At 35.8% G+C, this 17,488-nt stretch overlaps 1 protein-coding gene across 1 annotated transcript in view; it reads left to right on the top strand.

Moving 5' to 3' along the window:
- The window catches only part of PKHD1L1 (PKHD1 like 1), a 156,342-nt gene that overhangs the window by 49,439 nt on the left and 89,415 nt on the right, over positions 1-17,488 (top strand). Inside the window, exons 22-31 of the mRNA XM_032610093.1 lie at positions 278-441; positions 1,660-1,832; positions 6,466-6,613; positions 7,128-7,282; positions 9,090-9,212; positions 9,907-10,012; positions 12,488-12,598; positions 13,920-14,084; positions 15,259-15,380; positions 17,084-17,216. Of these exons, the coding sequence (XP_032465984.1) occupies positions 278-441; positions 1,660-1,832; positions 6,466-6,613; positions 7,128-7,282; positions 9,090-9,212; positions 9,907-10,012; positions 12,488-12,598; positions 13,920-14,084; positions 15,259-15,380; positions 17,084-17,216 (1,400 nt within the window). The remainder of the gene's footprint in view (positions 1-277; positions 442-1,659; positions 1,833-6,465; positions 6,614-7,127; positions 7,283-9,089; positions 9,213-9,906; positions 10,013-12,487; positions 12,599-13,919; positions 14,085-15,258; positions 15,381-17,083; positions 17,217-17,488) is intronic.

Raw genomic sequence — 17,488 nt, forward strand, 5'->3', positions numbered from 1 at the left:
GCAGAATGTTATTTTACATGCCTATGTCTACTGCCAAGGTTACAAATAAAAGAAAACCTATCTTTTGGATACAACATTAAATCTTTCACTGCCAATGTAAAGTTTCTGCTTGCTGTCCCTTGTGGCTGTTTTTTTGTGCTAATAAAGCTTGCTTATGGTCTTCTTGTGGAAAAAGAAAAACTTTTACTGTTCAAGATTTTAATGCTTTTTATAATGTATTTGTTTACATTGAACATTATAACTGATCTATACACCTAATTAAACAACCATATTTCAGCTGGACCTACACTTGTATAGACCTTCTGGATCTCATACAAACCAAATACACTGGGACCAGTTTTTCTCTTCAGAGGATTAGTTTGCAGAAAGCATCAGAATCACAGTCTTTCTATGTGGATATTGTATACATTGGACAGACATCTACAATTGCAGCATTGGATGGTATATTGTATCATTTCATATCTAAAACCTAAACCTTCTAAACCTACTTTGTACTAAAATCTTATTGTGGACGTTATTTATATTCTGTAGGTTAGATAGAAACATTAACCTCTAAATATTGTTATTCTTTCATCTCAATAATACTATGGTTTAAATCATATATTTTTTTAATGAATAGGACCAGGTGATTATTCTAAAGATAAATGCATCCTTAATGTAAACTTTGTCATTAAAGCAGGAATTAGTTTTATAGTCCTGGATTCTGTTTACAGGTAAACTGTGGCAAACATTCTAATTTTGCCTTGTTTGATTTTTGAGAAATCAACTACCAAGATAGAGATCTGTTCCTGAAAGGCAACTGTTGACATTGACGTCTGTCTAGTAAGAATGAGCTGAAACTTTCCATGGACTTTATTGTGATAATTAGTAAAACTGTAAATGAAAACTTTATTTCTCAGAGTTTTAGTGTTTTTTCTAGTTATGTTAATAGACTCATATATGTGAGATATGCTAATAAAATAATAAAAATTAAACTGCAGTCTTTTTAAAAATCAGCCTAACTCCAAACAGTCACCTTAATAAGTGACTATTACCATATTTCAGAGGAGTTTTGGAATCCTTTCCTCTGGAACAGTTTTCAAGTGCAAGGTCATGATTCAACTGGCTAAAAACTAAATGTTACTGTACTCTGAGTCACTCTTTTTGAATCCACTATCACCAGACCTACATTGTGATTGATGGAGCACGTAAGACAGCTGATCTGTGCTGAGATAAAGGTTGTAGTTCCTTAAGCAACAGTCATTTAGCACCTACCATGTGGCAGGCAATGTGTCTAGTACCAAAGAAAGAACAGAGGACCAGGCAGTCCTGGTCCTAACCTCATGGAACACACATCCTAGGGAGCACCACGTTCAGGGACCTACAACAGAGCAAAACTAACTGGCCCACAGAAGGCTGCATAGAACCCAGAGCTTGGTGGCTTTTCAGTATTTTGTTTTACCCAATGAGGCTCATATATCTAAAGACTTTAAAGCTTTATATTCTAGAAGTGAAGGTTTGCCAAGCTTCACAAACTACTTTCCTTAAGGTCTTCTTTCTAAAATTTGATTTTAAACAGCTTATTCCATGACACATGGATATTATTTGATGCTTTTCTTTTTAGCAGCACAAGCTATGCAATTTTATCTTCCATTTACTTTGTTTATTTATGTTCTTTAGAAATGCCAAAGAGAAGACTTCCAGCATTAGCAAATAAAGGAATATTTTTAAAGCACTTTCAGGTGAATCAGACCAAAATTAATGGATCAAGTATGACCAACCAATATTCTGTCACCATGACATCATGTAATTGCAGTTATAATATACCCATGATGGCTGTGAGCTTTGGGCAGGTAAGCTTAGAATTTTATGAGTAGCTATTTTCAACTTATGAAACATTAGCCTTGACCTAGTAAACTTAAAACATTTTTTTTAATGAAGAACTGACACACAGATTAGACATCCTTTAATAGAACAAGACAGTTATTCTAAGGATGAAATGAAGATTTAGAGGCTTGTTGAACTTGAGCATGAAAATTCACTTTAAACATTAAACATTTTTTAACGAAATATATTGATGGGGAAAAAAGCAGGAGGAAATAGCCTTAAGAATCAGCTAGTCAGATGTAAGTAGAGTTTTCTCTGTTGAGGTAAAAGAAAAATTTGTGGGCTCTCCCAGTAAAGATCTTTGAACAGAGATTATTGAAAGAAAATTTGAGATTCCACATATGTTTTAAAATTGTTTCTGTTATAAACACCATTTATTTTTTATTTGTATCAAAATTGATACAAGGGGAAAGAGATGGTTTTCCATAATTCCAAAAGGATCTGGACAGTATTTTGTACTGTTTGGGTATAAGATCTGTATTAAATGTTACAATTATGAGGAGTATGCTTACATTTAATTTTTTACAAAAATATACAATTAGTTAATATTTCCTACAACAAACCAAAACCAAGTATAATAAGTTCAAGATTAAAGGTTAAATAATAATTAAATATTATAATTTGAGTCTCACAGAGAACTTTGTGTTAACAGTTTTATGATTAAAAAGACTGAAAAACTATAAGTGTTCCACGAAAATTGCTTTTACCCTATCCAGGCCCAATGTTTTAGTCTTAGTATATTCAAGATAAATGTCTTGTAAATGTTTTTCAGTCTCTTAGCTCTCTAACAAAATGTAATAACAAAATGTAATAACGTATGTGCACATATGTTAAATGTCCAGATTAATGAATTGTTTTAAAAACTGTAACTTTGAGATAATTGTAGATTTATGTGCAGTTGTAAGAAATACTACATAAATATTTCCATACCCATCACCCATTATCCCCCAATGGTAACATTTATAACTATAGCATAATAGCACAGCCAGAAAATTGACATTGATGCAATTTACCTAACTTATTCAGTTACCAGTTCTACATGCTTTCATTTGTGTGTGCCTGTGTATGTGTAGTTCTGTACAATCTTTATTGCATGTGTAGATTCAGCTGACCACCACAGAACAGTTCCATCACAAGGATCCCTCATGATACCCTTTTATGTAGCCACACCCACCTCCCTCCCTTCAGCACAGCCCTATGTCTGGCAACCACTAATGTCTCTATAATTTTGGCATTTAACAATGTTGTGGAAAAGGAATCAGACTTTATATAATCATCCTAGTATTTAGCCTTTTGAGATTGGCTTTTTTCACTCAGCATAATTCCCTTGAGACCCCTCCAAGTTGTTGTAGGTATCAATAGTTTGTTCATTTTTGTTACTGAGTAACATTTAATGGGATGGATGCACCATAGTCTATTAACCACTTACCCCTTGAAGGACATCTGAGTTGTTCCCAGGTTTTGGGTGTTATGAATAAAGCTGCCATGAACATTTATCTGTAGGTTTCCATGTGACGTAAGTTTTCATTTTCTGGGTTAATTGCCCATCAGTGTAATTATGGGTTCATATGGTAAGCACATGTACAGTTTTGTAAGAAACTATCGTACTCTTTACCAAAGTGGCTGCACCATTTTACATTCCCACCAGCAATGTATGAGTAACCCAGTGTCTGCACAAATTTGCCAGCATTTGGCATTATCACTGTTTTTTATTCTAGCCATTCTGATGGGGTATATACTGTTAGCTGATTTTGGTGTTAATTTGCATTTCCTAATGGCTAATAATGTTGAACACCCATATATCCTCTTCTGTGATATCTGTTCCTGCCTTTTGCCCATTTTCTAATTGGACTATTTTCCTATTATTGAGTTTTTAAAGGTCTTTATATATCCTAGATATAAGTCCTTTGTCAGGTATGTGGTTTGCATATATTTTCTCCCAGTCTGTACCTTGCCTTTTCATCATCTTCATAAGGTCTTTCATAGAACAACACTCTTAATGAGATCCAGTTTATCAAGTTTTTCCTTTTATGAATGGTGCTTTTGGTTTCAAGTCAAAGAACTCTACTCTTATCCCTAAATCCTGAATATTTTTCTGTTTTTGTCCTGAAAGTTTTATAGTTTTACATTTAAGGCCATGATCCATTCTGAGTTAACTTTTGTATGAGATGTGAAGTTTTAGGTCCAGGTTCATTTGTTTGCCTGTCCCTCCAGTTGCTCTGGCACCATTTATTGAAACAGCTATCCTTCCTCTGTTGAATTACCTTTGTACCTTTATCAAAAGTCAGTTGGGCATATTTGTGTGGATATATTTCTGGATTCTCTATTCTGTCCCATTGCTCTATATGTCCATCCTTCCACTGATACCACACCCTTCTGATCACTGTAGCTATGTAGTGAGCCTTAACGTTGGGAAGAGTGATTCCTCTCACTTTACTCTTCTTGTGAAAAATTATTTTAGCTATTCTAGGTCCTGTGTCTTTCCATATAAATTTTGAAATAGGCTTGTTTATGTCTACAAAAATCTTGCTGGCAATTTGGTAAGAATTGCATTTAAACCTATAGATTGCATGTAAACCTATAGAGAGAATTGACACCTTTACCATGTTGAGTCTTCCAATCTATGTACACAGTATGTCTCTCCATTTATTTAGGTCTTCTTTGCTTTTTTTTTGTCCAACGTATTTTGGTCTTCTTTGAACACATCTTGCATTTTGCAATTTCAGGTCAGATTCAGTACATTTTGTTAGATTTGTATGTAAGTATTTCATTTTCTTTGAAGCCATTGTAATGGGTCTTGTATTAATTTCAGTTTCCGCATGCTTGTTATTTATACATAAAAATGTGATTGGTTTTTGTGTATTGATCTGGTATCTTGCAATCTTGCTGAAGTCCGTGCATTTTTACAAAGTAAATGCACTCATGTAATCACTACCCAGATCAAGGTAAAGAAAATCATTAGACCCCCCCCAAAGCTTTCTTTATGCCTTTTCTTTGTCATGAGATTACTTACCCTACACCCTTAGATAACCACTATTTTGACTTCTACTACCATTAATTAGTTTTGCTTGGTTTTACTCTTTTTTAAAAAATAAATATTAAAAAATATTAATAGTAAAATATTCATTTATTTATTTATTTCCCTTATTTTTTTGGCTGCATTGTTTCTTAATTGCAGCACGCCAGATCTTTGTTGGGCAAGCAGGATCTTTTGTTACAGCACAAGGTCTCTTCATTGTGGCACTCAGGCTTCTCTCTGGTTTCAGTGTGCGGATTTCTCTCTAGTTGTGGCGCGAGGGCTCTAGGGCACGTGAGCTCTGTAGTTGGTGGCTCGTGGGCTTTCTCTTTGAAGCACACAAGCTCAATAGTTGTGGCGTGTGGGCTTAGTTGCCCCATGTCATGTGAGATCCTAGTTCCCCGACTGGGATGGAACCCGTGTCCCCTGCACTGGAAGGCAGGTTCTTTACCACTGGACCACCAGGGAAGTCCCTGTTTTTACTCTTCATATCAATGAATAATACAGTGTGTACTCTTTTGCATCTTCTTTTATTTGATAATGTGAGATTCATGCTGTTGCGTATAGCTAGCTATAGTTCATTCTTTTTCATTGCTATACAATATTCCTTGGTATTAATATACAACCATTTATCCTTTCTATTGATGGGCTTTTGCACTATTTCCAGTTTGGGGTTATTATAAATAAAGCTGCTCTGAACATTCTTGCATATGTCTTTTGGCACTTACGTTCACTCCTTTATGTGGGCAATAGAGCTTATAATTTTATTTTATTTTATTTTATTTACTTTTTATAAAATATTTACTTATTTGCTGCACCCGGTTTAGTTGCTGCACACGGGATCTTCGTTGCCGTGTGCAGGATCTTTCATTGGGCATGTGGTATCTAGTCTCCTGACTAGGGATCGAACCCAGGCCCCCTGCATTGAGAGCACAGTCTTAACTGCTGGACCACCAGGGGAGTCCCCCAGAGCTTATAATTTTAAATTCCACAAAATTAGCAGGGATCAGAAGCAGGAGAATGTCATCTTCACTCTTAGAGTTACAGTCTATGAATTTTTATTGCACATGTTTCTTCTGTCAGTTGACTGACACTCCACATTAGACAGGTATTTCCTGAGTCTGGATCAGTCACTGTATTGATCATATACTTCCTTTTATTGTTAGTTAGGTTTTCAAGCTTCCGTATGTTATTTCTCCAAAAAGGTGTTTAATTTTTTGATAGCCAAGACCGTATCTCGTGTTTCTTTGCCTTCCCATTGTGATTAGCATTGTACCTTGAACAGAATGCCTACTCAATAAATATTTGCTCCTTGAGCGATGGTAGGTGCACTCTGAATTAATGAGGTATTACTGTGGTTCCAGCTGATTGCTGCACGGATGACTGAGTTGACTTGGGCCTCATTATCGCAGCTATATAGGTATAGCCTGTGTTGATTTACGCGACTCTCCTTAACGTTCTGAGGAGTCCTGAATACCTGAGGCTCATTTATGTCATGTCACAGGATTGTATGCCGGTGAAATAGCAATCTGGTAGCCATTGTTATGTTTAATCATTTTATCAATATTTATTTTGGAAACTAGACAATCACAAACGAGACAGAGAATGAGTCTGTTTACAGAGGAAATAATTGGCCGGGGGAGTCAAAGATTCGTATTCAAAGAGTTCAAGCAGCATCTCCACCGCTAAGTGGCAGCTTTGACATTCACGCTTACGGACATATTCTCAAAGGTATATGGAAAAAGTTCATAACTTTGGTCTATGTATCAGTTGGACTGTACTGATCTAGACAACCATCATAAACATTTTGGTGTATTTCTTTTTAATATTATTTCTCTATGTAATTTATAGAGCTGAGATTATGTCAGTAATGTAAAACTAAATTGTTCAGAAAAATGACATTTTCACGTTTTCTTCATCACCTCACCAGATATACCAGGTTAAATTCCCAAAAGTTTGTTTCTCCTTTACATCCATAGCTTACTGGTTATCTATAAAGTTAACTGATTTTTTTTTTTAAATATTTGAGCCAAGGCTCAATGTCTGCGGTACGTTACTCATGTAATTTTTGTTTCTCAGAAATATATAAATGTGTTGCCTAAGTAATATGCAGATTTCATTTTTTCTGTATTTGGAGGAGGACAGTTGGTTTACAAGTGATAAAACACATCTCATATATGTTAAGGGTGGCCATAGGTTTGTGAATTTTTGACTCCCGCTGTTTGCCATCCTTCTGCGAGTGCAGGTATTCCCGCTGCTGCGTCAGCTGCAGATTTGCAATTTGCTCTCCAGAGTCTAGAAGAAGTGGGACAAGTCTCAGTTACACGAGAGGGAAGCTGTGCTGGATACTCATGGCACGTCAAATGGAGAAGCACGTGTGGAAAGCAGAATCTGCTGCAGGTTCCCTTACTTCACCTGGTTTCTGTTTTCTTCTATGTGTTCGTTGCTTATTTGCACCCTGCCTCATTCCAAAAAGAACTGGAGACTGTGTGTATTTTAAAACTGCAAGCTATAGCCTAAACAATAATAAAAGGAAACTGAGAAGAAGATTGTTGTAAATTAAGTTGACCGGGCATTCTCTTTCATGGAGAATAGCTGTTGGTGCTTTATTCCTGATCCCCTATGGGGGAATATGCCGGTTAGAAGACCTTTGACAGAGGCAGGAGGGGCACAGGCAGGGGCAGTCTCAGAACTAAATCTGGGTATACAAAAGGGGGGCCAAGCATAACCAGCATCGCTGTCCTTTAATTCTACCACTGTGCACTAGAGCTGTGTTCTTAGGACCTTGGATACTTTTCTGGTTTCAAAGATGACCTTTTCGAGTTCATAACAGAGCCATACCTTAAGAGCTCATCTAATTACTTTTGCTTAGAGTGTGGTTGGGGGCAGGGAGGGAAATCAGGCTCAGAATATGTGACAGAGAAGGGTCTAGAAGAGACTGGGGGCTCAGATATCAAACATCAAAAATACGATGCTTTGTAGTGATGGTGAGAGTGTGAGATGCACTCTCATCCTCGTGCACTCTTGGTGAGACAGTAAATTAGTACGAGCTTTTGGAAGGATAATTTAATTGTATCTGAATATAGATACCTTATGATTCAGCAGTCTCAGCTGTGTTACTCTCTTCTACTGAAATAATAATACAAATATGAAATGAAATCGGCACAAAGTTAGTCACTGCAGCATTATTTGTAATAGTAAAAAAACCTAGAAACCGAAATTCCCATCAATAGAAAAATGGTTGTTAAAATGATACAAACGGTGGAAATAAATACAGAACTCTACGTATAAAACCATTTCGGATAAAACAGAGGTGCTGGGGGACAGGAGATTCAAAAAAAGGTATATAAACAATAAACATAGACTATAACGTACCATACATAGATTGTATGGATGTCATAAAGATATGTGGGTTATTTTAAGGAAACATATGACCAGAAACTAGAATAAGAAAATTCTGCAACTGAGACAGCTCTAGTGACTGATCTCCTCTTGGTCCTCTGCTGGTGCCTGCACACCTACTCCCTTCACTCTTTCCTGACCAGTCTCCTCTGCTTTATTCATCATTTCTGCTCCTGGTCACTTTGGCTCCCACAGGCCCAGCATGGAGACTCCTGTCTCTTTGCTAGACCCTGTATGCATCTGAAGGCTGCCATATTGGCAGCACGATTTTGGAATGACCAAATTATACATATTGATCTGATTTGGTTTCATTTTTACCATTGACAGAAAATATAACTCCATGAGTGGATGAAAAACCAAGAGTAGTTTTGGTAGAGGCCAAAAATGCTAAAGGGGAAACGTTGACTCTCGGGTGGAAAGAGGACTACATTTTTCAATTATTTAAGAATCATTTATCAAAATGGTCATATTCAGAAAGAGCATAGAATATTTTGAAAAAATCAAAATAAGTAAATTCATGTTCCTTAGACATGTTTTATCCTAAATATTCAAGTTAATTTTAGTCATTTAATTCAAGTTGTAATTGACGCAATATATGATACTGCAATGACATTATGAGTTTTTTTCTTGGGTAGATTATGATCATTTTTGAAGAGGCTTCTTTTTCAAAAATGTGATTAAATGGCTTTGAATTTTTTTCATCCTTTGGCTTTTCACTTTTAACCATGCTTAAACTTAAAAAGAAAAACTACTGTGATCATATTTATTATAACCTTTCTAGTAAAATAATCTCGTCTAAAAATAGATCAATGATTCCAACATTTTTGGAGAAAAGGCTAACGTGATGGTTACAAGGATAAAGGAAGGTGGCTTATTCAGACGGCGCATACTGGGAGACCTGCTTCGTACACCCAGCAAACAGCCACAGGTATTTTTGAAAGTTTCCTCCTGATGTAATTTTAAATGTATAACTATTTTGTAATACATTAAAGACCTGGTAAAACAGAAGAGATGACATCTTTATTTTTCATGTGACTATTTGTTAACGGATGATCAACTCAATGATATTATTTTGTGACTTTGGGGAAAATTATCTTCCTTATGATAAAAGATTTTAAGCTCTACTGTTAGTATTTGAAAATATATTCTTTCATTTAATCTTTATAGTAACTCTGTAAAGTAATTATTAATGTTACCACTTACTGATGAGGAAATTAAATTGTATGGAGTTTAGGTGACTTTCCCAAGAGCAACCTTTATTTTTCTTCATAGCACTTATCACCCCCAGGGCATAATGTGCATTTTCTTTTTTTTGTAAGTTTATAGCCTTATGCAAGGCTCTCTGTCCTACCTCCACTAGAATATACGATCAGTAACAACAGGGATGTCATCTGTTTTGTTAAATGTGCTTGATACGTTTACAACTGTGCCTGATGTGTAATGGACACATTCGCTGAATGAATCAATGAAGTGTCAAAACAGAAAAAGTATAAATAGAATAGACTAATTTTTGGAAACCAACAAACCAGCAAACAAGCAAATTTCCATTACTTTTTCTAAATCCTATGCATAGTCTATTTAAGCATGCTACCCTTGTTACCTCTGTGTTTCTTTATTTGAAGGTTGAAGTCTATGTTAATGAAATCCCAGCTAAATGTTCAGGTGACTGTGGGTTTACATGGGATCCCACAACTACTCCTCAAGTCTGGGCCATAAGCCCTTCCCAAGGTAATCTCTTGCTTTCAAACTTAGAGTATGGGGTGGAAGACGATTAGCAAAAATGTAAACTCTGATAATGATTTTTTTATATTCTAACTAAGGCAAGCAGACAGTTCTACATAGTGAAAAAAATCTATCAGATCAGAAAGCTATGGAAAGATCATTAATTATCTTTGCAAAAAATATCACTGTTGAAGTTGGACTCACTAGTATTCTGCTTCTCCAGTTTCACCAACTTCTAGGAGATATAGTACTAAAATGCCAGTAACAAGAGAGCTGCTGTTTAGTAAAAGAAAATAATTAGGTCCTAGATTTGAGAATAAGAGATAGAAAAATTATTGACAAGAACTCAGTCTAGGGGGACACATTGTAAAATACCTTCATAGTATGTGATTGCTTTAAAAAAAAAAACAGATTATATTATGTCTGAACTCCCAAGGATTGAAATAAACAGCATGACCAAGGATTGTAAGGGGTGGCTTTTTTTCAGTCAGAAAGGTAAGCTCAGATACTATAATCATATATTTAGTCTTGTTGACTAGTATGAAAATTCACCTGCTAATTATAAATCAAACAAAAAGAAAAAACCCATTGAAATCTTTAAAATAGCACAACTTAGTGTTGAAAGAATATATTCTTCAGACTTTTTTATAATTATAGTTCTCTCTAAGCACCATGCTCAGTGTTAGTCCCCTACGAACTTCCCCAGAGGCAATCACAGTAATTAATTTTGTGTGTATTCTTCCATGCCATTTTATTTGTTTGATTTTTTTTTTTTTTTTTTTTTTTTTGCGGTACGCGGGCCTCTCGCTGTTGTGGCCTCTCCTGTTGCGGAGCACAGGCTCCGGACGCGCAGGCTCAGCGGCCATGGCTCACAGGCCTAGCCGCTCCATGGCATGTGGGATCTTCCCGGACCGGGGCATGAACCCGAGTCCCCTGCATCGGCAGGCGGACTCTCAACCACTGTGCCACCAGGGAGGCCCCATGCCATTTTAAATACCTTTTGTGTATAATACACATATGGTAATTTTGCCAGTTTTTTAAGTTTACAAATGAGCTATTACATTGCAAATATCATTTGCACCTTTTGTCATTCAGCATTCATTTTGAGAAATATTTATATGGTTTTATGTATATCTAATTCATCACTAAAATACTTCATGGATACACCAATTTATTTGTTCTTCTGTTGATGGACATTTACATCATTTACAAGTTTTTTGTTTTTACACATGACTCTATTGAGCTTTCTTGTACAAATCTACTATAACATACATGGTAGAGCTTCTTTAGGGTTTATACCTACATGTGGATTAATGGGTATATGTGTATTCAGTTCATTAGGTGACCAAATTGCTCCCCAAAATGGCTGTACCTCCAGTGGGTATGAGAGCACCATATTCCCCACATCTTTGCCAACACTTCATATGATGAGTTTCTAATTTTGGTCAATCTGATGAGTGTAAGAAGCTATCTCATCATTGATTTAATGTTGTCTATTCCCTGATTAGTAATGCACAGGAATATCTTCTTGTATGTTTCTTGGACATTTAGATTATTTCTTCTTCTGCAAATTGCTTGTTAACATCTTTTATCCACTTATCAGGTTGTCATTTTTCTATCAACTTGCACTGTATATTGTATGTTATGTTTGCTGATCCTTTGCACACATATTCTCCCAGTATTTCACTTATGATTTTTTTTTAGTATCTTGTTCATGGATACATTTAAATCACTGATTTATTTTAATTTATATATCTTTTCCTTTATGGATAACCATGGCTTTTTGTATCTTATTTAAGAAATCCATCTCTACATTAACGTCATTAAGGTATTCGGTTATGTTTCTTCTAAAATTTTGAAGTTTTGTTTTTCATTCTTAGCTATTTAAATCCATTTATAATCTGTGTTGTGTGTGATGTTATATGAGTCGGGTGACCGTGTCATTTATCGATCAAATCTGGATACCTTTAAGAGTGAATGGAGAACATTCAGTATAGGATGCTGGGCCAGCAAGTATAAACCTGGAATAGCCCAGGCACTTTAGGATGGGTATCATCCCAGATAAAGTAATCATACCCTATTTCAAATGGAAAGTGTCTACTACACTTATTGTACAGTTTATTCTTTTCTCAGGAGTTTGTGATGGCGGTTCTGTCCTAGTCTAAGTTACCATATGGAAATGTCTGTTTAATTTCTTTGTCATAAGAATGATTTTTCCTTTCCTTACAACATTCTATACTTAGATAATTCTTTCCACTAATCCCTATAAACACACAGATTCAAAACACAAAGCACTGTGCAGTAATTCAATGGAAAAAAAGTACCATTGCTAAATAAATGTCTTTTTTCCCTGCTTGCTTATAGGCTTGTTTATATCTTTTAGAAGATAGGCTCACTTTTCTCTGAGAAATACCTGATTTCATAACAACAGATTCTATGTTTTGTCATTTTAATATTGTTATTTAAATTTATCCTTTTCAGGGTCCTATGAAGAAAGCACAATTCTAACCATATCAGGCTCGGGATTTTCTCCTAGTTCAACTGTATCGGTCTCAGTTGGACCAGCAGGTTGCTCTCTTCTTTCTGTGAATGGTAGATTCTTTTAAAATCATTATTTTTCAGTCACATTGTTTTTCTCTAAGAGAAAGTAGAATCAAAGAGCAGTGTTATAATACTGATTTTCCTATAGAGTACCTTTGGGGTTATGAAATTGGCAAACTGCCCTGGATAAATACCTTACCGTTTTAATCTTTGGTTATGACTACAGACTAATTCTTTCACTGTGGTACAGTGTCTTTATCCCATAACAGTTGATTTTTGTTCTTTTTCCTCATAAAGTGATTACATGAAATCTTTCCTTCTTTAGTGTGTCTCTGGGACACAAAAATACATGAATTGCAGCTCTGATATTGCATGGTCCCTTCTGCCCATGCTTTGAAAATGCCTCATTAGTCATAGCAAGAGGACATAGCCATCTTCCTGGACTTCTAGTCCAAACTTCATAGTCCTCTATGTATTAATGTAGAATTTAAAGATCATATTTTCTATTTATGGAAAAATGAGGACCATAATTATTTGTCTCCCTAAAAATTCTCTTTCATAATCCTAGGTATTTTTATTAATTTTAATAAGTTGGAATTACATAAGCAAATTCACCTTCCATATCATTTTAGTTGTTTTTTGTTTTGTTTTGTTTTGTTTGCGGTACGTGGGCCTCTCACCATTGTGGCCTCTCCCACTGCGGAGCAGAGGCTCCAGATGCGCAGGCTCAGCGGCCATGGCTCACGGGCCCAGCCGCTCCGCGGCATGTGGGATCTTCCCGTACTGGGGCACGAACCCTTGTCCCCTGCATCAGCAGGCGGACTCTCAACCATTGTGCCACCAGGGAAGCCCTAAGTTGTTTTTAATTTACATCTTCTATGCATTCTTGAGATCTAATAGTCAGTATTGCACCTGTATTATAAGTGCACATATGCTGTTCTAAATGAAGTGAAGAATGTTTTTCACTTAGTTTTTATCAGTTTTCTTGTTGAAACCTAATATTTTACTCAGTTTGGGACATAAACAATATATTAGACCAAAGTTTTTAGAATTATTCATATAAATGATCTTATAGCTTAGGATTTAAAATTCTTCTTATAGTAACTTTTTTGCCACAGTGTAGTACTCAGGAGCAAATTGTTTACTCCACTTTCATTATTATTTTACCTTACTCTTTTCTAGCCCTGTCTGATTCGTAACATGAGGTAGTTCGTAAAGGTTTTCCTCCCATTAATATATGAGTAGTCTTCCTTAGATATATTTCTTGGAGTATAAAAATGAAGGCCACTGTTTATATTTGAAAATATAAAATTTCAGTAATTTTATCTAACAAAAGCATTTCTTGACCATTTTCTTCTTCTTTTATCACAAGAAAATGAGATCAACTGCCAGATTCTGAATGGAAGTGCTGGACGTTTCCCAGTTGCTGTGTCCATAGCTGATGTTGGACTAGCACAGAATACAGAGGAGGAGGAATTACATTTCATTTATCAGAGCCAGATCTCACACATCTGGCCTGCTTCTGGAAGCCTAGCGGGTAATAGTTAATTGTTCCAAACAAAGAAAATTGCATACATTTCCATCATTTCATTGAACTGTTTCTAGAACAGGGTGAAGGGAGAGGACTCCAAACCTTCCTCATATAGAACAAAGGAGACTCCTCTTTTAGAAGGCACAGCGACTCAGTGGATGACTAATTCTTTCCTTATGAAGCACAAGTCAGGGTGACTGCTTCTACTTACATCTTAGGTTATTGAATTAATATCATCAATTATTACATTTGTCTATAACAAGCTCATTAATTATGTCAAGATAAGATTTATTAGTTATTATTCTGCTTACCAGCTGCTCCATTTATAATCACAGTCTCAGTGGAGCTACTAGACCCAGAAAAAGTTCCAGAAACAAATCAGGGAAAGGGATGCTGACGCAGAAGATGGAAAGAAATAACACATTTTTCCTGTCCTGCTTCATTTCCTTTGTGTTTTGTTTGTTTGTTTGACCATGCTTAAGTGTGGATTTTGTGCTTTGGCCTTGATCTTTTTGGTGTGTTCTGTTTATATATATATATATATATATATATATATATATATTTTTTTTTTTTTTTTTTTTTTTTTTTTGCGGTACATGGGCCTCTCACTGTTGTGGCCTCTCCCATTGCGGAGCACAGGCTCTGGACACGCAGGCTCAGCGGCCATGGCTTATGGGCCCAGCCGCTCCGGGCCAGGGCACGAATCCATGTCCTCTGCGTTGGCAGGCAGACTCTCAACCACTGCGCCACCAGAGAAGCCCTGTTTTTATATTTTATGTTATTTTTATTTTGTTGGGATTTTTTCTTTTACTTAAAGGTATTAAAATTTGGGATTTTGTATGAGTCTTAATTCACTCTCATTTCCCACTGGTTGAGTAAATAGAAATAGCATAATTTCTCTTTAGGATGAAGACACAAAAACAAATGTTAGTTGCAAATCTGTGTTATTTCATCAAATCACTTAGCCCAACCCCTTTACGGCTCCAGACTCCAGAGCTCAGACTCGGGTATGTGGTGATGATTCTATATATCTTGAGGCTGGTGCTTGATCTATTTGCCAACCTGTCTCTTGGATGATTAGACAATTCTTGAGTGATGTTAGATGACTGCCAAAGTGTCTTTTTGTTATAGTTAATCAAATGTGTTTTTGTTGTCTGATTTTGTGTTTTTACTTATGAAGGTGGTACTCTTCTGACTCTATCTGGATTTGGCTTTAATGAAAATTCAAAGGTGTTAGCCGGAAATGAAACCTGCACTGTAATTGAAGGGGATTTGAATAAGATAACCTGCAGAACACCAAAAGTAAGGCATCTGATTTCAGTCATTTTTCTTCTAAGTCTGAAATTGTATGAATTAAGGAACATCTCAGTAAAGGGTTAAACAAATGCCTTATTTACCTAGCAAGTGCAGAGTTTCAGTTATGCTCTTTAACAATTATTTCTTCAACATTTTTTGCCAAGATCCAAATACCAAATATTATCTTCCACATTCTAGATACTTAACATCATTAAGGAAGACATACATATAAACCAATGTTAAATAGTGTGTTCCATTTGAAATGATAGAAGTAGACACAAAATGAAGATAAAATACAGCGGGGAGAGGGTGTCAGGAAGAGTTTCATGGAAAAGTTGATGTCCTATCAGAGGTGGAAGGATGATGAATGGGAGTTGACAAGGTAAATCCAAGGATGAAAAAAATATAGCAGTAATAAATAGTCTAAAAAATTCAGGGAAGCCATTCTAGACATTTTGGGTTTTTTTAAGGAATATATATTTTAAATATGTTAACGTTTCAGTTTGTTGGCAAAACACACACAGTGTAAAGTTTCCCATGGAATATTACATCTCAGGACCAGTCATTGTTCTTTATTTTTTAAAATAGTGTTTAAATTTAAACCAAGACTCTGTTTTACTTACTATGTGCAAAAGGAGCGAATTCAGTCACTAATATTTAAAAACGTAGTAGATTAAGGGTGGGAATTATTATGTAGTTGATGTAGGAAAAGTGAATTTGAGCATGTGTTGGACTGAATGGTGGAGATGAGAATCTGGCAGATATAGTAAGTTAAAGCTTTGTTTAAATTATGTCATTCAATTAAACACTGAGTGTGCACTAAGTACTAGATGGTAGGAAAACGATTTTTCCTAATTGGGAATTGTATAGGTGCTGTATTGGTGAAAGCACCAAATATTTTTCTTAGGTTTTAGTCTTGGATTCTGGAACTATGTCAGCAAAGTTTATAATAATGTCATTTGTCCATGAAGAGGAACAAAAATTACATTCAAGCCTATTTTAAGAGCAAAAAGCTCAAAACTTTAAGTATCGTATGCTTTATTAATTAGAGAATCACTTGTCTAGGGACTTCCCTGGTGGCGCAGTAGTTAAGAATCCGCCTGCAAATGCAGGGGACACGGGTTCAAGCCCTGGTCCGGGAAGATCCCACATGCCGCGAAGCAACTAAGCCCATGTGCCACAACTACTGAGCCTGTGCTCTAGAGCCTGCAAGCCACAACTACTGAAGCCCGTGCTCCTAGAATCCGTGCTCCACAACAAGAGAAGCCACCGCAATGAGAAGCCCGCGCACCACAACAGAGAGTAGCGCCCCCCCTTGCTGCAACTAGAGAAAGCCTGCGTGCAGCAAGGAAGACCCAATGCAGCCATAAGTAAATAAATAAATTTATTTTTAAAAAAGAGAGAGAGGCTCACTTGTCCAGAATATCTGAACTATATTGCAGAACCCTGGGAAATCCAATACTATAGACGCATTTGAATTGATCATAAATACCCACAAAACCAGCTTTATCTAAAGAATTCAAACATGCAACCTGCATTTGACACCACAACTTTCTAAATATCTGATAGTTAACTCTGATTCATGACTTTGAGAAAAAAACATCTTTGGAAGTTTATTTTGAATAATTCCATTTGTTTTTAGCCATTGAATTTCTGTATCTCAACATTTAATATTTTCTAATTGTTTTATTTTTTTCCTCTTATTTCAGAGAATTGAGGGTACAGTTGATATATCAGTTATTACCAGTGGATTTCAAGCCATGGCAAAGAATGCTTATAGCTATAATTGTTTACAGACTCCAGTTATAACTGATTTTAGTCCCAAAGTACGGACAATACTGGGTAAGAAATTCTTCAGTAAGATTAGTCATTTGATATATATGTATGTGTATACCATTTCTAAAAAAGCTTTTGAAGCAGTTTCTCTGCAGTTGTGTTTCTTAAAGCAAAACCTGTCACAGGTTTTCTTTTTTAACCATAAATTGGTCTGTTTATTATATCACTTTGAGCATGTGCAATAATAAGAAAAATATTAATTTTTAAAGTTCTTTGCCATATTTTTCCCTGTTAAACAATTAACCATGAATTTTATCTCCATGTGGCAGCTATCAACT

The sequence above is a fragment of the Phocoena sinus genome, chromosome 17, assembly GCF_008692025.1.
Source record: "Phocoena sinus isolate mPhoSin1 chromosome 17, mPhoSin1.pri, whole genome shotgun sequence".
Classification (NCBI taxonomy): Eukaryota; Metazoa; Chordata; class Mammalia; order Artiodactyla; family Phocoenidae; genus Phocoena; species Phocoena sinus.